Source organism: Neovison vison, chromosome 4 (assembly GCF_020171115.1).
Source record: "Neovison vison isolate M4711 chromosome 4, ASM_NN_V1, whole genome shotgun sequence".
NCBI lineage: Eukaryota > Metazoa > Chordata > Mammalia > Carnivora > Mustelidae > Neogale > Neogale vison.
In genome coordinates this window covers 83651835-83678461 of record NC_058094.1, presented here as the reverse complement: position 1 = coordinate 83678461, position 26627 = coordinate 83651835, and the positions used below count along the sequence as shown (strand labels likewise).

General features: G+C 36.6%; 1 protein-coding gene across 2 annotated transcripts in view; it reads left to right on the top strand.

Annotated features, from left to right (window-relative positions):
- SNTG1 (syntrophin gamma 1) overlaps window positions 1–26627 on the top strand; it is a 939244-nt gene that overhangs the window by 693988 nt on the left and 218629 nt on the right. For both annotated transcript variants that reach the window (XM_044245618.1, XM_044245617.1), the window contains one exon: window positions 16213–16343. In XM_044245618.1, the coding sequence (XP_044101553.1) occupies window positions 16213–16343 (131 nt within the window). The remainder of the gene's footprint in view (window positions 1–16212; window positions 16344–26627) is intronic.

Sequence of the window (26627 nt, the reverse complement as noted above, 5' to 3'; positions counted from 1 at the left end):
ATAAATAAGGAAATAGCACAAAGAAAGGAAAAGAGTTATATATATACATACATGAAACATACAATGTATAAATGAATACATTACATATTATATATAAATATACATCACATGTGAGTATAATATACATATTATATATATATGAATAATCACAGTTTGCAAAAACTGCTAATGACTCTCATTGCTCTGATATAGTAAAATCTTTGTTGGCCTCATCCTTTAAACGTTAGGAGTTAAGATTATTTTTTACAACAGTTATTTTTTAATGTCATTGTTGTCACGGTGGGCTTGACAACACGACCAGGGTGGAAGAGGATGGTGAGACGAAGACGAGACATAAAGAGATGGGGACAGGAGGGACACAGTGGATGATGTCTAAGCAGTGCCAATTTTATTCAAGGCTGTGAGGCATTATATAGCTAACAGAAACAATTATAAGGAAGTATCTATTTTCGGTTGATGGCTCATATACACGTAACATTCACATGAAACCCCTCAAGCCTTTAAGAAGCACATTTCCCAAGGTGGTAGGGATCTTCTGATGCCAGTAACTTTTGTCTACTTAGCTAATCTTTAACTAGCAATTCACGAGTTTACAATGGTGCAATTTATAATCCGAGCAAGTACAGGGTAATCTTGTAACAGTTAAATGCGCAACCCAGTTTTGCCTCTAATACGTGCAGGCAGTCACGTCAGCTCAGGCACTTTCTCAAGCACAACTCAACTGATATTCAGAAGGCACAAGTCAGGGCCTGGTTTGATCCTTTGCCTCTAGCTGGGTCCGTGGCTGCCTACACATTTTTCTCCTCTTGGGTCTGCATTAAGCCTTTTGTAAGCTGTAGAAACTTAATTTCATGAGATCACACATAACATCACATAATCATTTTATAACAGTGCATATTGTATGTAATTTCATGCTCTAACTGATTTGACATAATTTTTATCATTTTTCTTTTGAAATAATTTAGCTGAAAGTAGCTATTTAATTTTCCATTTGGTAGGATTTCTTAACAATCTGCAGGCATACCAGGAAATTAATGCAAAGAGAGAATAGTCTAACATCTTGTTAAAATGTCACAAATGTTAAACTATAGATGTACTTAATCATTGATAAAATTGGCATATTTGTTTTATATATATTTAATAAAATGTTAAATTTTCTTTTCCAATTATAATATGAAGGAAACAAGTTTTCGTTGTTGTTTTTTGGATTTTTTTTTATAAATATGTTTGGAACACCTTATATTTCACCCTTCAAAATGTTTACACATGCTAAAGACAAAACAGTTCTCTCAGGTTATATATGAGTCTAACAAATTTCTCCTGAGATCACAAACATGAAGAGTAACAGTAGTGCTGATATTAAATAGAGTTTTATTTTTCTATTCTAAATATTAGGATATATAGAAAGCACATATCACTTCTTCCTTGTAAGATTCATCTTTCATTTGACATTCTTGATCAAAATGTGGCATTTTACCTCAAAGTACTCCTTTTGAGCATCTTTAGCCTTCATTGTACCTCAGTGCACCACTACATTTCTTAACTGTGTACCTTAAGTACCCAAGTCTTTTTAAATTTTATTATTTCTTTGTTCTTAAACCTTGGCAAGACCAAGGGTTATCTCCATCCTCACAAACCAACCACATCCGACTTATTTCATCTGATCTTCTCTTTTATTTTGTTGCCAGAGAAATAATGATCACAATATAGATAATATTTAAAACACCGCTCTTCAGAAGACGGCAAGATCTTAGGAAAGCAACATTGCTTTCCTAATGAATCAATGAATATATACATTCTGTGCTGCCACTAGAATGCTTCTTATTACTACAGACTTCTTATAATCTCCAACCAAGCCTTTACATTTTTTTAAATTTATTTTTTATTTTCAGCATAACAGTATTCATTATTTTTGCACCACACCCAGTGCTCCATGCAATCCATGCCCTCTAATACCCACCACCTGGTACCCCGACCTCCCACTCCCTGCCCCTTCAAAACACTCAGATTGTTTTTCAGAGTCCATAGTCTCTCATGGTTCACCTCCCCTTCCAATTTCCCTCAACTCCCTTCTCCTCTCTATCTCCCCATGTCCTCCATGCTATTTGTTATGCTCCACAAATAAGTGAAACCATATGATAACTGACTCTCTCTGCTTGACTTATTTCATTCAGCATAATCTCTTTTAGTTCCGTCCATGTTGCTACGAAAGTTGGGTATTCGTCCTTTCTGATGTAGGCATAATACTCCATAGTGTATATGGACCACATCTTCCTTATCCATTAGTCCATTGAAGGGCATCTTGGTTCATTCCACAGTTCGGTGACCGTGGCCATTGCTGCTATAAACATTGGGGTACAGTTGGCCCTTCTTTTCACTACATCTGTATCTTTGGGGTAAATAGCCAGGAGTGCAATGGCAGGGTCATAGGGAAGTTCTATTTTTAATTTCTTGAGGAATCTCCACACTGTTCTCCAAAGAGGCTGCACCAACTTGCATTCCCACCAACAGTGCAAGAGGGTTCCCCTTTCTCCACATCCCCTCCAACACATGTTGTTTCCTGTCTTGCTAATTTTGACCATTCTAACTGGTGTAAGGTGATATCTCAATGTAGTTTTAATTTGAATCTCCCTGACGGCTAATGATGATGAACATTTTTTCATGTGTCTGATAGCCATTTGTATGTCTTTATTGGAGAAGTGTCTGTTCATATCTTCTGCCCATTTTTTGATATGATTGTCTGTTTTGTGTGTGTTGAGTTTGAGTAGTTCATTATAGATCCTGGCTATCAACCTTTTGTCTGTACTGTCATTTGCAAATATCTTCTCCCATTCCGTGGGTTGCCTCTTTGTTTTGTTGACTGTTTCCTTTGCTGTGCAGAAGCTTTTGATCTTGATGAAGTCCCAAAAGTTCATTTTTACTTTTGTTTCCTTTGTCTTTGGAGAATATCTTGAAAGAAGTTGCTGTGGCTGATATCGAAGAGATTACTGCCTATGTTCTCCTCTGGGATTCTGATGGATTCCTGTCTCACATTGAGGTTGTTTATCCATTTTGAGTTTATCTTTGTGTACAGTGTAAGAGAATGGTCCAGTTTCATTCTTCTACATATAGCTGCCCAGTTTTCCCAGCACCATTTATTGAAGAGACCGTCTTTTTTCCACTGTATATTTTTTCCTGCTTTGTCAAAGATTAGTTGACCATATGTATTTTGGACCAAAGTATCTTCATTCTCATTGGTTTCCATGAATTGTTTAAGTTCTTCTTTGATCTCCTGGTTTATCCAAGCATTCTTAAGCAAGGTGGTCTTTAGCTTCCAGGTGTTTGAATTCCTTCTGAACTTTTCCTTGTGATTGAGCTCCAGTTTCAGAGCATTGTGATCTGAAAATGTGTAGGGAATAATCTCAGTCTTTTGGTATCGGTTGAGTCCTGATTTGTGACCCAGTATGTGGTCTATTCTGGAGAAAGTTCCATGTGCACTTGAGAAAAATGATTATTGTGTTGTTTTAGGGTGGAATGTTCTGTATATATCTATGAGGTCCATCTGGTCCAATGTGTCATTCAATGCTCTTGTTTCTTTATTGATTTTCTGCTTGATAATCTGTCTATTTCTGAGAGAGGCATGTTAAGATCTCCAACGATTAGTGTATTCATATCAATATGACCCTTTATCTTGATTAACAGTTTTCTTAAGTAATTGGCTGCTCCCATATTGGGGGCATAGATATTTACAATTGTTAGATCATCTTGATCATCTTGGTGGATAGTCCCTTTAAGAATGATGTAGTGTCCTTCTGTATCTCTGACTATAGTCTTTAGTTTAAAATCTAATTTGTCTGATATGAGAATCACTACCCCAGCCTTCTTTTGAGGCCCATTGGCATGAAAGATGCTTCTCCATCCCTTCACTTTCAGTCTGGGTGTATATTTAGGTTTAAAATGGGTCTCTTGTAGACAACCTATGGATGGGTCATGTCGTTTTGTCCAGTCTGCAACCCTGTGCCGTATTATGGGCGCATATAGGCCATTCACATTGAGGATGATTATTGATAGATATGTTTTTATTTTATTTTTTTTATTTTTATTTTTATTTTTTTATTTTTTTCCAATTTATTTATTTTCAGAAAAACAGTATTCATTATTTTTTCACCACACCCAGTGCTCCATGCAAGCTGTGCCCTCTATAATACCCACCACCTGGTACCCCAACCTCCCCCCCCCCCCGCCACTTCAAACCCCTCAGATTGTTTTTCAGAGTCCATAGTCTCTCATGGTTCATCTCCCCTTCCAATTTACCCAAAAGCACATACCCTCCCCAATGTCCATAACCCTACCCCCCTTCTCCCAAACCCCCTCCCCCCAGCAACCCACAGTTTGTTTCGTGAGATTAAGAGTCACTTATGGTTTGTCTCCCTCCCTATCCCATCTTGTTTCATGGATTCTTCTCCTACCCACTTAAGCCCCCATGTTGCATCACCACTTCCTCATATCAGGGAGATCATATGATATTTGTATTTCTCCGCTTGACTTATTTCGCTAAGCATGATACGCTCTAGTTCCATCCATGTTGTCGCAAATGGCAAGATTTCGTTTCTTTTGATGGCTGCATAGTATTCCATTGTGTATATATACTACCTCTTCTTTATCCATTCATCTGTTGATGGACATCTAGGTTCTTTCCATAGTTTGGCTATTGTGGACATTGCTGCTATAAACATTCGGGTGCACGTGCCCCTTCGGATCACTACGTTTGTATCTTTAGGGTAAATTCCCAGTAGTGCAATTGCTGGGTCATAGGGCAGTTCTATTTTCAACATTTTGAGGAACCTCCATGCTGTTTTCCAGAGTGGTTGCACCAGCTTGCATTCCCACCAACAGTGTAGGAGGATTCCCCTTTCTCCGCATCCTCGCCAGCATCTGTCATTTCCTGACTTGTTGATTTTAGCCATTCTGACTGGTGTGAGGTGATATCTCATTGTGGTTTTGACTTGTATTTCCCTGATGCCGAGTGATATGGAGCACTTTTTCATGTGTCTGTTGGCCATCTGGATGTCTTCTTTGTAGAAACGTCTGTTCATGTCCTCTGCCCATTTCTTGATTGGATTATTTGTTCTTTGGGTGTTGAGTTTGTTAAGTTCTTTATAGATTTTGGACACTAGTCCTTTATCTGATATGTCGTTTGCAAATATCTTCTCCCATTCTGTCAGTTGTCTTTTGGTTTTGTTAACTGTTTCCTTTGCTCTGCAAAAGCTTTTGATCTTGATGAAATCCCCAAAGTTCATTTTTGCCCTTGCTTCCCTTGCCTTTGGCGATGTTCCTAGGAAGATGTTGCTGCGGCTGAGATCGAAGAGGTTGCTGCCTGTGTTCTCCTCAAGGATTCTGATGGATTCCTTTCTCACATTGAGGTCCTTAATCCATTTTGAGTCTATTTTTGTGTGTGGTGTAAGGAAATGGTCCAATTTCATTTTTCTGCACGTGGCTGTCCAATTTTCCCAACACCATTTATTGAAGAGGCTGTCTTTTTTCCATTGGACATTCTTTCCTGCTTTGTCGAAGATTAGTTGACCATAGAGTTGAGGGTCTATTTCTGGGCTCTCTATTCTGTTCCATTGGTCTATGTGTCTGTTTTTGTGCCAGTACCATGCTGTCTTGATGATGACAGCTTTGTAATAAAGCTTGAAGTCCGGAATTGTGATGCCACCAACTTTGGCTTTCTTTTTCAATATCCCTTTGGCTATTCGAGGTCTTTTATCGTTCCATATAAATTTTAAAATTATTTGTTCCATTTCTTTGAAAAAGATGGATGGTACTTTGATAGGAATTGCATTAAATGTGTAGATTGCTTTAGGTAGCATAGACATTTTCAGAATATTTATTCTTCCAATCCAGGAGCATGGAACATTTTTCCATTTCTTTGTGTCTTCCTTAATTTCTTTCATGAGTACTTTATAGTTTTCTGAGTATAGATTCGTAGCCTCTTTGGTTAGGTTTATTCCTAGGTATCTTATGGTTTGGGGTGCAATTGTAAATGGGATTGACTCCTTAATTTCCCTTTCTTCTGTATTGTTGTTGGTGTAGAGAAATGCAACTGATTTCTGTACATTGATCTTATATCCTGACACTTTACTGAATTCCTGTATAAGTTCTAGCAGTTTTGGAGTGGAGTCTTTTGGGTTTTCCACATAGAGTATCATATCATCTGCGAAGAGTGATAATTTGACTTCTTCTTTGCCGATTTGGATGCCTTTAATTTCCTTTTGTTGTCTGATTGCTGAGGCTAGGACTTCTAGTACTATGTTGAATAGCAGTGGTGATAATGGACATCCCTGCCGTGTTCCTGACCTTAGTGGAAAAGTTTTCAGTTTTTCTCCATTGAGAATGATATTTGCAGTGGGTTTTTCATACATGGCTTTGATGATATTGAGGTATGTGCCCTCTATCCCTACACTTTGAAGGGTTTTGATCAGGAAGGGATGCTGTACTTTGTCAAATGCTTTTTCAGCATCTATTGAGAGTATCATATGGTTCTTGTTCTTTCTTTTATTGATGTGTTGTATCACATTGACTGATTTGCGGATGTTGAACCAACCTTGCAGCCCTGGGATAAATCCCACTTGGTCGTGGTGAATAATCCTTTTAATGTACTGTTGAATCCTATTGGCTAGTATTTTGGTGAGAATTTTCGCATCTGTGTTCATCAAGGATATTGGTCTATAGCTCTCTTTTTTGATGGGATCCTTGTCTGGTTTTGGGATCAAGGTGATGCTGGCCTCATAAAATGAGTTTGGGAGTTTTCCTTCCATTTCTATTTTTTGGAACAGTTTCAGGAGAATAGGAATTAGTTCTTCTTTAAATGTTTGGTAGAATTCCCCCGGGAAGCCATCTGGCCCTGGGCTTTTGTTTGTTTGGAGATTTTTAATGACTGTTTCAATCTCCTTACTGGTTATGGGTCTGCTCAGGCTTTCTATTTCTTCCTGGTTCAATTTTGGTAGTTTATATGTTTCTAGGAATGCATCCATTTCTTCCAGATTGTCAAATTTGTTGGCGTAGAGATGCTCATAGTATGTTCTTATAATAGTTTGTATCTCTTTGGTGTTAGTTGTGATCTTTCCTCTTTCATTCATGATTTTATTTATTTGGGTCCTTTCTCTTTTCTTTTTGATAAGTCTGGCCAAGGGTTTATCAATTTTATTAATTCTTTCAAAGAACCAGCTCCTAGTTTGGTTGATTTGTTCTATTGTTTTTTTGGTTTCTATTTCATTGATTTCTCCTCTGATCTTTATGATTTCTCTTCTCCTGCTGGGCTTAGGGTTTCTTTCTTGTTCTTTCTCCAGCTCTTTTAGGTGTAGGGTTAGGTTGTGTACCTGAGACCTTTCTTGTTTCTTGAGAAAAGCTTGTACCGCTATGTATTTTCCTCTCAGGACTACCTTTGTTGTGTCCCACAGATTTTGAACCTTTGTATTTTCATTATCATTTGTTTCCATGATTTTTTTCAATTCTTCTTTAATTTCCCGGTTGACCCATTCATTCTTTAGAAGGATGCTGTTTAGTCTCCATGTATTTGTGTTCTTTCCAAACTTCCTCTTGTGGTTGAGTTCTAGCTTCAGAGCATTGTGGTCTGAAAATATGCAGGGAATGACCCCAATCTTTTGATACCGGTTGAGTCCTGATTTAGGACCGAGGATGTGATCTATTCTGGAGAATGTTCCATGTGCACTAGAGAAGAATGTGTATTCTGTTGCTTTGGGATGAAATGTTCTGAATATATGTGTGATGTCCATCTCATCCAGTGTATCATTTAAGGCCTTTATTTCCCTGTTGATCTTTTGCTTGGATGATCTGCCCATTTCAGTGAGGGGAGTGTTAAAGTCCCCTACTATTATTGTATTATTGTTGATGTGTTTCTTTGATTTTGTTATTAATTGGTTTATATAGTTGGCTGCGCCCACGTTGGGGGCATAGATATTTAAAATTGTTAGATCTTCTTGTTGGACAGACCCTTTGAGTATGATATAGTGTCCTTCCTCATCTCTTATTATAGTCTTTGGCTTAAAATCTAATTGATCTGATATAAGGATTGCCACTCCTGCTTTCTTCTGATGTCCATTAGCATGGTAAATTCTTTTCCACCCCCTCTCTTTAAGTCTGGAGGTGTCTTCGGGTTTAAAATGAGTTTCTTGGAGGCAACATATAGATGGGTTTTGTTTTTTTATCCATTCTGATACCCTGTGTCTTTTGATTGGGGCATTTAGCCCATTAACATTCAGGGTAACTATTGAGAGATATGATTTTAGTGCCATTGTATTGCCTGTAAGGTGACTGTTACTGTATATTGTCTCTGTTCCTTTCTGATCTACCACTTGTAGGCTCTCTCTTTGCTTAGAGGACCCCTTTCAGTATTTCCTGTAGAGCTGGTTTGGAGTTTGTAAATTCTTTCAGTTTTTGTTTGTCCTGGAAGCTTTTAATCTCTCCTTCTATTTTCAATGATAGCCTAGCTGGATATAGTATTCTTGGCTGCATGTTTTTCTCGTTTAGTGCTCTGAAAATGTCACGCCAGCTCTTTCTGGCCTGCCAGGTCTCTGTGGATAAGTCAGCTGCCAATCTAATACTTTTACCATTGTATGTTACAGACTTATTTTCCCGGGCTGCTTTCAGGATTTTCTCTTTGTCACTAAGGCTTGTAAATTTTACTATTAGGTGACGGGGTGTGGGCCTATTCTTATTGATTTTGAGGGGCGTTCTCTGAACCTCCTGATTTTGATGCTCGTTCCCTTTGCCATATTGGGGAAATTCTCCCCAATAATTCTCTCCAGTATACCTTCTGCTCCCCTCTCTCTTTCTTCTTCTTCTGGAATCCCAATTATTCTAATGTTGTTTCGTCTTATGGTGTCACTTATCTCTCGAATTCTCCCCTCATGGTCCAGTAGCTGTTTGTCCCTCTTTTGCTCAGCTTCTTTATTCTCTGTCATTTGGTCTTCTATATCGCTAATTCTTTCTTCTGCCTCATTTATCCTAGCAGTGAGAGCCTCCATTTTTGATTGAACTTCATTAATAGCTTTTTTGATTTCAACTTGGTTAGATTTTAGTTCTTTTATTTCTCCAGAAAGGGCTTTTATATCTCTGGTGAGGGTTTCTCTAATATCTTCCATGCCTTTTTCAAGCCCGGCTAGAACCTTGAGAATTGTCATTTTGAACTGTAGATCTGACATATTACCAATGTCTTTATTGATTAGGTCCCTAGCCTTCGGTACTGCCTCTTGTTCTTTTTTTTGTTGTGAATTTTTCCTCCTTGTCATTTTGTCCAGCTAAGAGTATATGAAAGAGGAAGTTAAATACTAAAAGGGTGGCAACAATCCCAGGAAAATATGCTTTAACCAAATCAGAAGAGATCCCAAAATGTGAGGGGGGATTTCTCCCCCCTCACGATTGGGTGAGGGATCTCCTCTGATTGGGATCTCCTTTGATTGGGATCTCCCAATCTCTTCTGATTGGGATCTCTTCTGATTTGGGGATAAAAAGAGGTTCAAAAAGAAAGAAAGAAAAAAAAGAAAAAAAGAATTAAAAAAAAAGAGATTGAATTAAAAATTCAACCAAGAATTTAAAAAGGAATTAAGAAAAAAAAAAGATTGAAGAGATTAGGATCTCTTCTGATTTGGGGATAAAAAGAGGTTCAAAAAGAAAGAAAGAAAAAAAGAAAAAAAAGGAATTAAAAAAAAAAGAAAATGAATAAAGAAAAGTATAAAAAAGAAAAATATATATATATTAGATAATCTAGTTAAAAAACGTTAAAAAAGAAAAGGGTAAAAGTTATAAAAAATTTTAGCAGAAGAAGAGAAAAAAAATGAAAAAGAAAAAAAAATTAAATTAACTGCAAGACTAAAAAATCACAGGCAGAAAGCCATGAGTTCCGTGGTTTGTTTTCTCCTCCTCTGGAATTCTGCTGCTCTCTCCTTGGTATTGAAACTGCACTCCTTGGTAGGTGAACTTGGTCTTGCCTGGATTTCTTGTTGATCTTCTGGGGGAGGGGCCTGGTGTAGTGATTCTCAAGTGTCTTTGCCCCAGGCGGAATTAAACCGCCCTTACCAGGGGCCGGGCTGAGTGATCCGCTAGGCTTTGCTTTCAGGAGCTTTTGTTCCCTGAGTGCTTTCCGTAGAGTTCCGGAGGACGGGAATACAAATGGCGGCCTCCTGGTTTCCGGCCCAGAGGAGCCGAGAGCCCAGGGCCCCTCTCCCCTGTGCGCCCTCAGCGAACAGCTCCTAGTAACTCACGTCTGCCTAACCTCCGGCCGCGCTCCGAGCTCACTGAGCTTGCGACCGGTTCAAGGCAACTCCGAGCTGCGAGCTTACTGTCGGCTCTGTCTCTGCAGCCAGCTATCCCGTTGCAATAACCGCAAGCTCTGCGACACTCAGACACCCCCGATCCTTCTGTGACCCCGCGGGACCTGAGGTCACGCCAATCCCGTGTGGGCTTCGCCCCGGTTTAGCCTCCGGAGCGATGTCCCTCAGCGGAACAGACTTTTTTTTTTTTTTTTTTTTTTTGGAACAGACTTTTAAAAGTCCTGATTTTGTGCTCCGTTGCTCCGCCGCTTGCCGGGAGCCGGCCCCTCCCCCCGGGGTCTATCTTCCCGTCGCTTTGGATTCACTTCTCCGCCAGTCCTACCTTTCACAAAGTGGTTGTTTTTCTGTTTCTAGAATTGCTGTTCTTCTCTTCGATCTGCCGATGGATTTGCAGGTGTTTGCAATCTTTAGATAAGCTCTCTAGCTGATCTCCTGCTAGCTGAGGTAGTCTCAGCCTGCTACTTCTCCGCCATCTTGACTCACTTGCTTCCAATTTTTTAATATGATGAATAATTTGCCATGAGCATCTTCTCAAACAAGGGACAGACGCAGCAGTATTAGGTAACAGTGGAATGATAATCCTGTCCTCGCCTCTGCTCCCTCAGGTGCCAGAAGCTCCGGGACGATGTAGGATCCGTCCCACCCCTGAAGTGCCCCCGATAGATACGTTTTTATTGACATTGTGTTACCTTTGAAGTCTTTCTTTCTGTAGATTTCTTTACATTTTATTTCAGAAACTACTCACCTTCTTTCCTTAAAATTTAGATGCTCTTGGTGTTTTCAATGTTTTTCCAGTCCGCTTTACTGGGCATACCTATACCCAGCCGCTGTGAGTAGGTTACCAAACCACGCCATCACACTCTCCACTCCACATCTCCCGCCCCCAACCCACCCCATTCACTGCTGACTTCTCTGGAGTCACTACTCCCTCCCAGGTGGTTGCAGCCAACATTTTGAGATCTTCAGGAGCCCACATCTCTGCCAAGTTTGTTCCCTGTCTCATCCACTGCTTTCCTCAGTCATCACAGGTTTATCCTGAGAACTTTCCCTTCACATATCATTGAAAGAAAAGTCCCCATCTCAGCTCCGCTCCTCAGACAGGAAGGAAGAGCTCTTTTACTTCAGAATAGGCAGAAGCTGTTTAGTCATATTTTTAATCTAATTCTTGTCCTATTACCCTTGGATGCCTCTATAATAATGAGAAGTGAAGAAGTCAACATAGAAGGGCTATGGCTAACAATCATTCTTCTTTTTCTTCTTCTTTTTTTTAATAACTCATCTCATTAACACATAAAAACATCTATGGATTTAATTTCATGAATGATGCCTCTATGTTGTTGCTTGCTATCATGTCCTCTTTAAAAAGGTATGATTAAGCAATAAAATCATTGAGTAATTCTACAACATAACTCTTCCACATAAATCCCTTTATATAAAATTTAAAATACAATTGTTAATTTCCCTTATAGGAATTATATCTTTTTATTTTCAAGAGAGACTTTTATTTTCATTTTTAGCATTAGGATTGAACACTATTTTGCCATTGATGAAGATCTTTAGGTGCAGGGCAATTCATGATACTTACCATGCGTTTAGAGAATAAGAACCAAGACGTATGTAAATTGAAATAAAGTATATTAAAATTAAAAAGAAAATAATGTGCTTCAATTAAATAAATTTTTACTGAGTATCTGCTTTGTGGAAACACTCTTCTAGATACCATGGGGAGAAGTTAATTGTGTGTCCTGACCCAAAAAGTTTAAAATTCAGATCTATAGACAAATGCATAAAATTAACTATAATAGAAGCAGAAAAAGAACAATGGATATTAACATTTAGATATCAGAGGAAAGGGCTAGTAGGGACTTTGAATATCTGATTTAATTGAGCTCAACAAAGATTGAAGGACTATGAACCAAATCTTTGTTCTAATGCCTCTAAGAAAGTGAATCTTCAGGCCCCATCAGATCACACTGACTTATCTGGCCAGTGCTATCCTGTGTTTCTCTTCCGTGTCTTGATTGGCTTGGAGGCAGGTATGGAGAGTGGAGGACATTTCTACCCAGAGATTTCTAAAATTAGGAGCAGTTAAAGGCATGTTTTCTTCTGATCCCTCACTAAATAACAATGAACAAGGGTAAATAGGAAGGGAATATGAACTGAGAAGCATTTTTTCACAGAATATGTGCACAATCTAAGCAGTCTTCTTAAGAGAAGCATTCAATTCTCTGATCTGTCTAAATCCTCAATTCTATTCTGGGCCCAGGTAACCCCATTTTTTAATTACTAAGTCTTAATTATTCTCTGAAGCAAATTTTGAGTAACTAGGCACTATTTTTGTTTTCTGAAACAGCATTTTAAGAATATGGGAAAATATATTAACATCACTCCACCGTCTCAACTAAAAATATAGTCTAGCTGTTCTAGGTCACTGATTTTAGGGTATACAAGAGTCCTCTGGTTTGCAGCCAATGTGGAAGAACAGAATTTATTTTGTGCTCACCAGGAGACTCAAGTTCAGATAATTAGCTAACCAGATTCTGAGAAAAACTTTTCTTAACTATATACCTTTACTGAATACTTTTTATGCCAAGTCCTTACAAAATCTGGATTAGCATTTTGCTCTATAGCCAATTCTATTTTGGTATAATTATTGTTCTTGAGATTGTTGTGTGGCAATATACCTTGAGTTGTGTTAAGTTTGGGCAAAGAATCTATTTTAAAGCAAAGACTATGTAAATATTACTTTTCCCACTCACATTATTACTATTCTAGAAAACAACATTCTTGACATTGAAGAATAAAGCTCTTAAAAAGTAGTTATGAGACTTATACTATAAAAAACATTATTTTAGTTCATTCATGTATAATTAAAAAGAACTCTAAGATATAATAGTAAATACTATTAAAGAAAAAATAGAAAACAAAATTATATTCAATTTTCATAATTAAATAAGGATGAACAATCATCAAAGCTCATTATAAATAACAGATCTGTAAAATGAAATACATTAATGTTGATTCACTCAATAGCTGAAGTGGGACTTATTTCATACTTTTTATAAGGAAACATAAAAGAAAGTGACATTTGACAACTTTGTTTCCTGAAAGTATCAAGTTAAGATGCTACATCAAAGACATGTCAAAGATCACATGTATTTTCTTTTTTTTTTTTTTTTGAAGATTTTATTTATTTATTTGACAGAGATCAGGAGTAGGCAGAGAGAGAGAGGAGGAAGCAGGCTCCCCACCAAGCAGAGAGCCCGAAACCCGGCTTGATCCCAGGACCCTGGGATCATGACCTGAGCTGTAGGCAGAGGCTTTAACCCACTGAGCCACCAAGGTGCCCCCACATGTATTTTCACATATGAAGTATTTTATATTTAGGTGGCGCCTGGAGACTTCGTAAGACTATGAAGTCTTATGAAACATGATTTCTAAAGCTTATATTCATCTACTAGTGATTATCATTGTCCTCAAATTCCATTGCTTTACTCTTTTATCTTGTTATACTTCCTATGTCATTTGTTCATGGAACATAAAAAGAAAAGGGAACTACTTGTGTTTTTCAAGAAAGATGAGGATCCATCTTTAAATAACTTGCCAAAAATCATATAACAGAATTGCAAAATAATCAAGACAAAAATCTGAGTTATTATTTGCATGGTTTCACCTTTGATTATGAATGGTAAATATTATGCTATAATAGATATGATGGCCCTACAATCATAAAGACATAGGTATGAATGAATCTGCCTGGCTCTGTCATTTTCAGGTGGGCTGACCTGGGCCATTTATTTACTGTAAAACTTCTCAGGAGAGAACCATGCACACTGGGGTCCTTTGAGTCCATTCCAGACATACGTTGATATGTGCTTGATAGTTATAGGGCAGCTTGGTGGGACCTGGGACACTTACACTTGCTACAGTCTGTTCTGGTCACAGAAACCTATTCGGTTTATCCTAGTGTGTCACTGAAGATTATTGTTTTTTCAAGGGTCCTCATGCAGAAAGTGGGGACATAATAGTTTACTGAGTCCAAAAATGCTTTAGGTTTTTCTTTTGTGAGCAGAAGCCTTGTGATATCCTTATCTTTAGAGATAAACACACTAAAGCACAGATATTTTAAATAAATTGCCCTTGGGTTTAAAGGAGTGGTCAGTTGGGAAATTGGCATTCTTGAACCCTGGGTGGTCTGATTCAGAAGTCAGAGCCTGAACCCTCCCCACCTTGTGGTACTGTCACCTAACTGACCCCATTCCAAATGTTGACCATCTATAACATGTGACATCAAGGACAGAAGAGAGATTAACATGACTCTATGTCTGTGCCTTTGCAATCACCAAATAAGCATGAAAGACACTGGTGTTGCATCAAAGGCTGGGTGTCTTGGAAACCAATTACCAGTAGGGGGCCCCCTCAACTGGATGGTCTTTGCAAGTCTACCCTTGCTTTCTCAACAATTGGAAGGATTTAATACATTTTTATTGGCACAGTTGGTACCAATTAGCATAATAATACCAAAGAGCACTCAACCTTTAGTGAAAATAATGGAAGTTTTTCCCCCTAAGCAATTTTGAAGAAATTAATACCTTATAGAAAATATTAGGGGAGCCTAGCTGACTCAATAGGTGGAGCACCTGATCCTTGATCTTGAGGCTGTGGACTCAGGCCCCATGTTGGGTGTAGAGATTACTTAAAAAAAAAATGTTAACAAAAAGAAAATGTTACTAATAATATTGATATTATTGGAGTTTCAACATTCAGAATATAATAGGATCTTCTTCCAAAATTTTCATTAAAAATTATAAATCTATAGAATATAAAGAAATCAATTTATGCCTTGGCCCATTACAATCCATCCCAATTTAAATATCAGCATTAGTCCATGTACTACTGCCAGGAAGATATATTAAACTAAATATGAAATAATCAAAGAAGCATGAATCATCATCAAGTGTGAAAAAGCCCCAACTTTGTTCAAGTATATGTCTTTTCTATACATAAGGAAAAAGATCTAAACTTCTAATGGAACTTAAAATATATGTAATTTTAAACCAGTGGTGGTTGACTTAACATGACTTTAAAACAATAAAAGAAAATACGAACTTTTCATAAACATGAAGTTACAACAATGGACAAAGATTACCTCAAGTAGTTTTTAAAAGATGTTTTATAAGAATATTTATTCTACTCAAAAATATTTATGAGCAACTGACAAATCACAAGCACTTACATAGCACTGTTTAGTGCTTAGCAGATACTCAGAAAATTGTGGCTAATAGAATGAAATACAAATTATTTTTATATTGTCACTACTTCATTGCAGTTACACCTTGCCCCTTATTTCCCATTCCTGATTGAATTCAGTTCTGTCATTCTTCTATTTTTTCTTCCTTCTCCCCACTTCATTTTTTTTTTTAAGATTATTTATTTATTTATTTGACAGACAGAGATCCCAAGTAGGCAGAGAGGCAGGCAGAGAGAGAGGAGGAAGCAGGCTCCCTGCTGAGCAGAGAGCCCATATGGGGCTCAATCCCAGGACCCTGCGATCATGACCCGAGCTGAAGGCAGAGGCTTAACACACTGAGCCACCCAGGTGCCCATCCCCACTTCATTTTTTTTTTTTATATGCTTTCTCTACCACTTAATCTCAGTGATTCCTTTCTCACATTCCTATAGAATGCCTTTTAATAAAGAAATTAACGGATGCAGCTTTATTGGCAATGAATATGGATCCCTTTTTGAGGCAGTCTTTAAGTGTCTTGATAATTTAGGGGGGAAAAATTGATCCTCTCCAAATGAAAAGTATTTGTTACATAGAAACTCAAAACATAGAAATGAAAACAAGAACATTGATTGTTTGTATTCTTTTCAGGACACATTATCATGTTCTTCATGGCCAACATCTCCGGGTTTGAGATGGGAAAAGCGATGGTGTGACCTTAGGCTGATCCCGCTGCTTCATTCACGTTTTTCTCAGTATGTGCCTGGGACAGATTTGAGTCGGTGAGTTCAAGTTAGTAGGTTCTGACTTTCTGTTCACTGCAAAAGAGGCCTACAACTAAACTTTTAACATAATATGGCTTATGATTTTTATTCTCAACACATTTCTTTTTTTTTTTTTTTAGATTTTATTTATTTATATGACAGACAGAGATCACAAGTAGGCAGAGGCAGGCAGAGAGAGAGGAGGAAGCAGGCTCCCTGCTGAGCAGAGAGCCCAATGTGCGGCTCGATCCCAGGACCCTGAGATCATGACCTGAGCTGAAGGCAGAGGTTTTAACCCACTGAGCCACCCAGGCGCTCCTTTCACCACATTTCTAATAGTAGAAAGAAGAACTACAAAAAAAAATAGTGTAACACAGTAGAACATTTAGGAATTCAATGACTTAAAACATTCAGTTAAGGCCCTAACTCTACCAACTTCTGTAACACATTTAGTGTCTTAATAATAGAGTTTTATTGTTTTCTTTTAATTTCTTATCTTAGTTTTAGTAAGTTTTGTTTTTTTTTCTCAAGGAAATTATGTAGTTCATTTAGGTAGCAAACTTTATTTTCATGTACTTAATAGTGGTGCTATCTCATGCTGTCTTTTTAAATAAAGGTAACATTAACAATGTCCTGAAGCTCTGCATTTTTTGTTTTATAAATAATGAGTTTCTGCTTCTTTCTTGATTGTTTTCATTCCTTAAATTCTTTGGCTTGACTTTTTGTTCTCATAGTTTCTTGAGATTGATGTTCTAGGTGTCCTGAAACTTCTCTGTAACAAGTGGTATAGTAAATATTCTAGGCTTTGCAGGTCTAATTTCTCTATCACAACTATTGAATTCTTCCTTTGTTTCATGAAAACTCTCATAGACAATATACAAACAAATGGGTATGGCCGTATTCCAATAAAACTTTATTTATAAAAACAGGTGTCAGGCAAGATTTGGTCTGTAGGTCATGGTTTCCTAAACTTTTGTTTGATCATTAATTTTTAAGACTTCCTTTGCTAATATATGTAGTCAGAACTGCACATTTCCATCAAAGTCTGCTCTAGCTATACCCAGAAATTCAGGATTATAAATTGATTTACTTACATAGCTTTTTAGTGTATTATTTGGTATAGTTTTCTGAGTGGTTGCTCATCTTATCACACCCTGCTATTGATTTATCACTTTGAATGTAGTATAGAAATATTACTTTCTTTTAGGTCCCTTAATCCTCCCTAATTTGTAAGCATAATTTATCTTAACTTTTTCTACATATATCAAGCACCATATCGGATGGTATGATTTTTGCTTCAGTCATCAAAAATTATTGTAAAAACTTATGAAAAGGATAGTTTTTTTTTATATTTAACCCAAGTTTTACCCATTCCAATATTTTTTCTTTCAAAAGTTCTAAGCCTTCTGTTAACATTTCCTTTCTATTTAGAGGTTTTATTTTTTTTACTTTTTTTTTTTTTAAAGATTTTATTTATTTGCCAGAGAGAGAGGGAGGGAGAGAGAGCGAGCCATTCTTTAAAGGTATATTTACTTGCATCAAATTCTCTTAATTTACTTTGTCTGAAAATATCTTTATCTTCCCTTCACTCCTAGGATTAGTTTCCATGGATATAGAATTCAAAGTTGATAATTCTTGCCTTGTATCTGAAAAATGTCATGCAGTGCTTTGGGCCCCCTGATCATTGAAATTGGTGCTTCCCTATAAATAATATGCCCTTTCTTCCTTCCTGTTTTCAAAGGTTTTCTGTTTTTTTCTTTTTCTCTCTTTTTTTTTTTTAGTTTTCAGAAGTTTAATTATGATGTATCTTTGGATGGATTTCTTTGGTTTTATTCTCTCCTGGTTTCCCTCAGCTTCTTAAATCTGTATATATATGACTTTCAGCAAATTATGGATGTTTTCTATCATTACTTCTTTAAATACTTTGACAGTCCCAGTCTCTCTTCTTTCCTTCTGTCACTTTGATAATACAATGTTAGCTCTTATATTATTCTTTCACAGATCTATGAAAATTTATACTTCTGTTTTCAATCAATTTTCTTTCTGTTATACAGACTGGGTAAATTCTATTGATCTGTCTTCAAATTCTATGATTCTGTCTTCTTTTGTTTCCATTCTGCTATTGAGCCCATTCACCATGATTTTATTTATTTATTTATTTATTGTTGATGAGATATTCAGGTCTATCATGTCTATTTGGGGGGGTGTGTGTTTATTGCTGAAATTTTCTAATTTTTTGTTTGTTTTAAGAGCACTTGTAATTACTAATTAAAGCATATTTATTATGACTGGTTTAAAATACTTGTCAAATAATTTCAGTATCTTGTTCATCTCAGATTGGTGTGTTTGGATGATCTTTTTTCAATCAGGTTATAATTTTCCTGGCTTTGGTAAAACCAGTTATTTAAAAAATATATCCTGGACTTTTTGGGTATTAAATTATGAGACTTTGGATTCTTTTTTAATCTTCCTTTTAAAACAGGTAATCCCTATGTTGCCATGTAATATGAGAGCTGGATGGGTGTGTATGTTAAATTCCCTGGATCCCCACTCATACTGCCTCATTAACAATTACTGAAATGCAAGTTGTCAAACTCCTCAGTCCCTCTAATAAATCCTGGTGAATGTCAGATGCCAACTGGATTATGCAGTGCCTTTGACTGGAGTGTCCACTTATTTTCCTGCTTGAACCTGTTGCCACCTGGGAGGTGGAAGGGCAGGATTGACCACATTGCTTTATTGCTGCAGGATGAGGTAGATGCTCAGCTCTCCACAGTGAGACCCTGCGGACAAAGAGGAGGAGATGGAGGGAAAGCTGAGGGCAATAAGTCCCACCTCCAACCACCTCACTTCACCTTGGTGATGACAGGTGGAAGCTAGGCTTCCTGCTGATCCATGGTGGTTAGCACGGGAGGAAAAACAGAGTACCCATTAACTCCATTTCATGTCACTTTCCTGAGTTTAATTACTGCAGGGTGGGGATGGGAGTTAAGCTTCCCACTAGGTCCCAGTGAAATTATCTCAAGGGGAATGGAAATGCTGCCTGCTTCTTTGATGTGGGAGATGGAGGATCAGCTTCCTGCATGGTCTCTTGAACACCACTAAGTGATGGAATCAGAGGATGTGTGTAAGGCTAGCTCCCTGCTTGGCCCTGATGAAACCTGGGGGAGAGGGGACAGTGGTTACATTGATGCTTGCCTGTATTAGGGCAGGTTTCCAAAAAATATTGAATGTGCTTAGCCCACTCATTTCATAGTCCTTTAGGGAGAAGAGACTTTGTCGTAACCCTTTTTCTGTCTTGCTCTTAGTAATTCTGGGTTGCAGACTCCTAGAGCACACTGTGTAGGATATATGGGAGGCAGTAAGAAAACCCATAAGACTTACCACCTTGTCATTCCTCAAGTCAAAAGTTCCCTAGGCAATTAGCCTTATCCTTTTCTTTTCATTTGTCATCTCTACCTGTTGTTGAAATATGTCCATGATTCATTAATTGTGTTGAGGGGAATTTGAGAAGAATGGGGCTACTCCTTCTTGGCCAGAATTGGAGTCCAGAAGTGTTGCCATTCATGAAGCTATTTTTTTTAAGTATTCATTTAATTATATTTTCTAATTATTGTTATAATTACTTCTTTGACTCATGGATTATATTTTAGATAAAAATGTATTGCAAAATTTCAAAATATTTGGGATTTTTCTAATTATCTCTTTTGTTATTGCTTTCTAGTATAATTTTATGTAGAATAATTTCAAGCCTTTAATACTTGTTGAGACTTGATTTCATCTGGTGTGTGAATAGTTCTAAATATTCCATATACACTTAAAATAATCTGTATTGTCATTCCCTAAAGTATTTTACATATTTTACATATGCAGTATTTTACATATTTCAACTAAGTCATATTTATTCATATTGAGAAAGGTGCATTTCAGTGTGACTTTGTGTCTTTGTGTGGTGACTTTGTGTGTCTCTCCTTTTTAGTGTGTCAATATTTGCTGTATACATTTAATTTTATATTATTGGATATAAGAAGATTTAGAACTTTATGACTTTTTGATGTATAACCTTTTTATCACTATGAAATATTCCATATCTCTGAAATTGTTTCTTGCTTTCAAGAATTGCACCAAATTTACATTATATATTCTTTTATCGATTTCTTTCAACTTTCATTAGTCTTACTCTAAAAAATGTGTCCTTTCTGAGCTGTATATATTTCTTTTACTTCTTTTTTTAAAATCCAAAATAACAATCTTAATCTTCCAATTGGATTATTTAGTCTAGTTCTTGTAATTACTGGTATATTTGGGGTTATATCTACTGTCTTAGTATTTGTTTTCTATTCAACACTTTAGGTTTTTATTTTTTATAATTAAACATTTTATCTTGAGATAATTGTACTTTCACATGTAGTTGTATGAAAGAATACAGGTATTCTGTTTACTCCTTACCCATTTTACCAAATGGTAACTTCTTGAAAAACTATAGTACCATACCACATTCAGGAAATGAACAAAATCCACTACTCATTCAGATTTCACATGTGTGAGTGTGTGTGTGTAGTTCTATAAAATTTTTCTCATGTTCACATTCTTTTATCCACAAACAAGAACAGTTACATGAGAACATAAAAACCTTCCTGTTGCCCTTCCATAGCCATGCCAATATCCTTCTCCCCAGTATACCCCTGATCTCTGACAATCTATTAATCTGTTCTTCATCTCTATTATTATGTAATTTTAAGAATATAATATAATATTATAAAATATATAATATAAATGAAATCTCAAATTATGTAACCTTAATGGGTTGAATTTTCTTACTCAGCATAATTCTCTAGTAATTCTTCCAAGTAGTTGCATTTTTCAGTTTTTCATTTCTAAAAAAAAAAATGAAAAATTTCTAATTTTGAATAGTATTCCATGGTATGGATATACTGCATTAAAAATATTCACCCCTTGAAGGATATCTGGGATCTTTCTGTTTTGAGATATTCTAAATTAAGATGCTATGAACATTTATATATAGATTTTTATATGAACATACATTTTCATTTCTTTGAGTAAATGCTCAAGAGCTCAATCATTGAGTTGTATGTATATTTAGTTTTGTAAGAAAGAGGTACATTGTTTTTTAGACTGGCTATACAATTCTACATCCCCACAAGCATGTATGAGTGATCTCATTTCTCTACATCGTTGCCAACATTTGGTGTCATTGCCATCTTTTTAGTTTGCATTCTGTTAGGAATGTAGCAATATGTCATTGTGACCTGAATTTGTGCATTTTAAAGGTGTCGAACATCTTTTCATGTGCTCCTTTGTCACATGGAATCCTCTTTGGGGAAATTTATTTTGTCCTTTGTTGTAATTCGGGATTTCTTTGGAGTCTCTTTTATAAAACACTAATGCCAGGGCACCTGGATGGCTCAGTGGGTTAAGCCTCTGCCTTCAGCTTAGGTCATGATCCCAGGGTCTTGGGATCAAGCCCCAGATTGGGCTCTCTGCTCAGCGGGGAGCCTGCCTCCCGGACCTCTCTCTCTGCCTGCCTTTCTGCCTACTTGTGATCTCTGTCAAATAAATAAATAAAATCTTAAAAAAAAAAAAAACACCCAAATGAATTCGGTTTTGTTAATTACATATCACCTTAGAAAACTTTCAACCTTTAAAAAAAAAACCCAAAACCAAAAAACACTAATGCCATTCATGAAAATTTCACTCTCATGGCTTATGGTTAAGCCACTCCCAAAGACTCCACCTATTAATGCCATCACACTGGTCATTAATATTTCACCATATAAATTTTGGGGTGAGGGGAGCAAGGGACATGACACTCAGACCATAACATCATACAATTTAATTCAATTTACTAATTTTGCCTTTTCAGAAAATGCTAGAAACTTAGAACAATTTAACTCTTTATTCTTTTCCTATCTTTGGACATATGTCTTTTTTTCCTTTCTTCTTTTTTTTTTTTTTAAAGGTTTTATTTATTAGAGAGAGAGAAAAAAATGAGGCAGGGGGAGGGGGCAGAGGGAGAAGGAGAGGCGGCCTCCCTGGTGAGCAGCAAACCTAAGGATCTCAGGAGTCTGAGATCACTACCTGAGCTGCAGGCAGACACTTAACTGACTGAGCTGCCAGGCATCCCTGGGCATATTTCTGATATGATTTTTAATTCCATATGTGTTTTACATTCCTCAAGAAATTATATTATTATTTTTACATAACTCTTCACGTGTATCCTATCTTTAATCTTTCTGCTTTTCTTTGTTTCATTCTTTTGGGTTTATTTTTCTTCTGCTTTAAGAAGTCTCTTAATATTTCTATTAACAATATATATTCTTAAGTGTATATATTTGTTTTGTTTTTACTTCAGAAAAATTCACACAGATACATGATATAGAATCCTTTAGCTAAAACAGTTTATGAGGAAAAAGAAATTGGTTGAGTCCAGATGACTCCCTACATTTTTATTTTTATGGTGCTGCAATACATCAACAGCTTTTAGCAATTGAATTAATTACACTCAATAAATATTACAGTAATAAGCAGTTATAAACATAGCACTATTCAGAGTGGATTTCACAGCAATTCATATCCAAGAGCTAATTTATTGTTCATTCATTCACTCAATAAATATTGATTTAATGTCTGTAAGTAGGAGGTGTTGTGTTTGGTTCTTTCTCTGAAGGAACTTACAGGCCAGTGGCAGTTGCAACAGTGAGGAGAAAAAAAAAAATAAAAGGTTAAATTACTAGCTCAGGATGATAAACATAGGAAATTATTTATGTTGGTTCAAAACCTAGGATATTATTTGTTGGCTGGATTTCCCAAGGTCCATAATTTTAACTTCAGTGATAAAATACCTCTTGTATTTAATTGCAACAAAGTAGTGTTGCTGTCATATACTCTTGTCTAGGTATGAATTAAAATATCACAGTATTTTTTATCAGTGATAAGACAGTTTATGTTCATCTATGGTAATGATCTAGATTTACAAATATATATCGGATTTCAATTCTGAAGTGTCAATATTGTAGAGCATTGTAGTGTTGAATGTTAGAATGGGAATGGGAAGTAGAGATTGTGGGAACTTTGGATACATTTAAATTGCTAAACTTAATTTTCCCTATATGAAAAGAGTATATTGAATTTATATAATGTTATGTGTGTGTGTGTATTTGAATTTTAGAAAGGTAGTATGTATCTTCATACATTCAATACTGAGCATGCCTCATGGCTCACAAACACTCAATAAATGCTTATTAAATTAGTTTTAATGAGGACACATTCCATCACTTTGTTTTTGAGTAGGAGCATCACCTACTCAAAAAAAAAAAGCATGCTTTTCAAACAGTAGGAAAATCAATAGTATTGTAATAAAAGCTACTGATTTGCACTATTGCTTTTAGAAAATTCCAATGGCAGCAGAATCCCTAGTGTCTTTCCAAGAGTGCTCAGCCTTTCTCTCCTGAGGTGAAGACATATGAGTTGGTGTTTTTGTTTTTGTTTATGCTTTTGTAGGCACCTATGGATGAAGTTTAGCACTGGAAGAGAGCAAGGGTGGTGATTGTGAGAATTATGCTTATTTAAGCATGCAAGAATTTTGTAAAATAAATTCTAATGCTGGGGACAAATATAAGTCAGAAATACTCAATTCATAGTTGCTCATTGAAGGATGGGACTTCTTAGAAATGTATAGTTAAAAAAGACATCTCAGGAGAGAGGAAAACAGGTGATAATATGAAATAGAAAAGAAGTAAATAGGTAGGGAGAAAAGACTGATTATAATACTATAAAAACAGGATCTATTATAAATAGTGTTTTAAGGTGAACAAAGTTGTTGATTTTATCAACTATAAAAAAGAAATACTGAAAGGATCAGAAACTCATTAATTTTGGAGTGACTTAGGATGGAATGATTTTTGGAGTTAACTGAATGGGAAAACAGTTGTTTATAAGAAGAATATTGACAGGGGCACCTGGATGGTTCAGTTGGGTAAGCATCTGACTTTTGATTTCAGTTCAGGTCATGATCTCAGGATTGTTATCTTGAGCTCAGTGGGGAGTCTGCTTGAGATTTTCTCTCTCCTCCCATTGCTCCTACCCATTCTCTCTCTCTCTCTAAAATAAGTAAACGAAACCTTTAGAAAATGATCAAGAAGAATATTGACAGTAAAGAAAGGGAAACTATGTAAAGGCTATGCTAATGTAATGAGGCGGGAAAGAGGGATAGGGAATTCAAGGCATATCATGGTCAGGCCATGGTTACTAATTGAGGGAAAGGAGTCAATGCCAGAGAAGCTAGAGGAAAAACAGCTTCCTGTTTGGTTTATTCTTGCTATTCCATTATTCTTGCTATTCCATTGATCACTTGTTACTTGTGGTCCTATACAGATCCAGAGTGATTGAACCGATTGACTTTTTTCATTTTCTGTGATAGGTTGACAGGTCCACAAGGACTCTCCTTCATGTAAACCAAGAACAACCAATAACTTTCAAAAAATATTCAACTAAATAACATTAAGATTCTACTTGATTTCTCCTACCCACAAGCCATACATGTGTTGCTTTGTATAGCACAATATCCATATATACTCCTCCTCTTCACCTGTTGGTTTGCAAACTGGCCCCCTCATTCATGTTAGGGCAAGGAAATATCTAAGAAAGAGGCAGAATCCTCCAGATTGGTAGGTGACAGGTTTAATAAGCAAAGGAACTTCCTTATGTGGTTTGTCTTGGGTGACTGCAAAATGAATAGATCTCTGCACCCACCCAAAAGAATCTTTAAGGGTGTGTCTGGGTGGCTCAGTGGGTTAAGCCTCTGCCTTTGGCCCAGGTCGTGATCTCAGGGTTCTGATATGGAGACCCATATTGGGCTCCCTATATTGGGCTCTCTGTTCAGCAGGGAGCCTGCTTCACTGGCTCTCTCTGCCTGCCTCTCTGCCTACTTATGATCTCTCCTCCTCTGTCAAATAAATAAATAAAATCATAAAAAAAAAAAAAAAGAATCTTTAAGTTGATATAGAAGCCTTAATTGGGTTCAGTCACTTATGCCATCCAGATGGTTTCAACAACACCTTAATGTCCTTAGGACAGCTCCTACTGTGGAAATGGTAAGGAAAATGTATATTCTAAGAACAGGGCAGGTGGTGAGGAGCCTCCAGTCGCCTCATTCTAGCGTGAGGATCAATTTGCAGTCATTTCCTCTCCATTACACTATCTTATGGGGTTAAGGGAGAAAGTGCCATAAACCCTTTAAGATACTAGCAAGTTATTTTGTGATTTTTTTTTTGGAAGAGGTAGAAGAGCCAGAATAGCCAACACAAAATTCAAGAACAAGAATATTTAGAGGACTGATACTACCTGACTTTAAGACTTAGCAAAAGCTGCAATAATCAAGACAGTGTGGTACTGCAAAATAATAGACAAACAGATCAATGGGACATAATAGAGAGCCCAGAAATAGACTCCCATAAATACAGTCAACTGAAGTTGAAAAAGAAGCCAAGACAATACAATGGAGAAAAGAGTCTTTTCAGCAAATGGTGCTGGAACAACTGGACATCCACATGCAAAATAATGAATCTAGACCCACACCTTACACCCTTCCTCAAAAGTAACCCCAAATAGATCAGAGACCTAAATGTAAAACACAGAATTATAAAATTTCAAAAAGATGACATTGATAAGAACTTGTATAATCGAGTGTAGTGATGATTTTTAGATACAACATTGAATGCATGAGCTATGAAAGAAGAACCCGATAAGCTAGATTCCATTAAAATTAATAATTTATGTTCTACAAAAGATAATGTCAGTAGAATGAGAAGATAAGTTATGGATTGGGGGAAAACACTTGCAAAAGACATCTGATAAAGGACTGTTATCTCCTGCTCCAGCCCCCCCCCAAAAAAAAGGAAAAAAAGAAAGAAAGAAAATAAAGAGAGTTGAAGCTCTAAAACCGGACAATAAGAAAATAAACAACTCAACCAAAAAAAATTTAAAAATAAAAAAAAATAGGTCTGAAACCTTAATAGACACCTCACCAAGAAAGATATGCAAATGGAAGGTAAGTGTATAAAGAGATGCCCCCCTCATATATTACCAGGGAAATGCAAATTAAAACACCAACAGGATACCAGCATACCTATTTAAGTGACCAAAACTAAGGACAGTGAGAATACTGAATACCTAGGAGGATATGGGAAACTCAGAATTCTAATTTATTGGCAATGAGAATTGAGACACTTGTTCCAGACACTTTGGAAGTCATCTGGAAGTTTCTTACAAAACTAAACATAA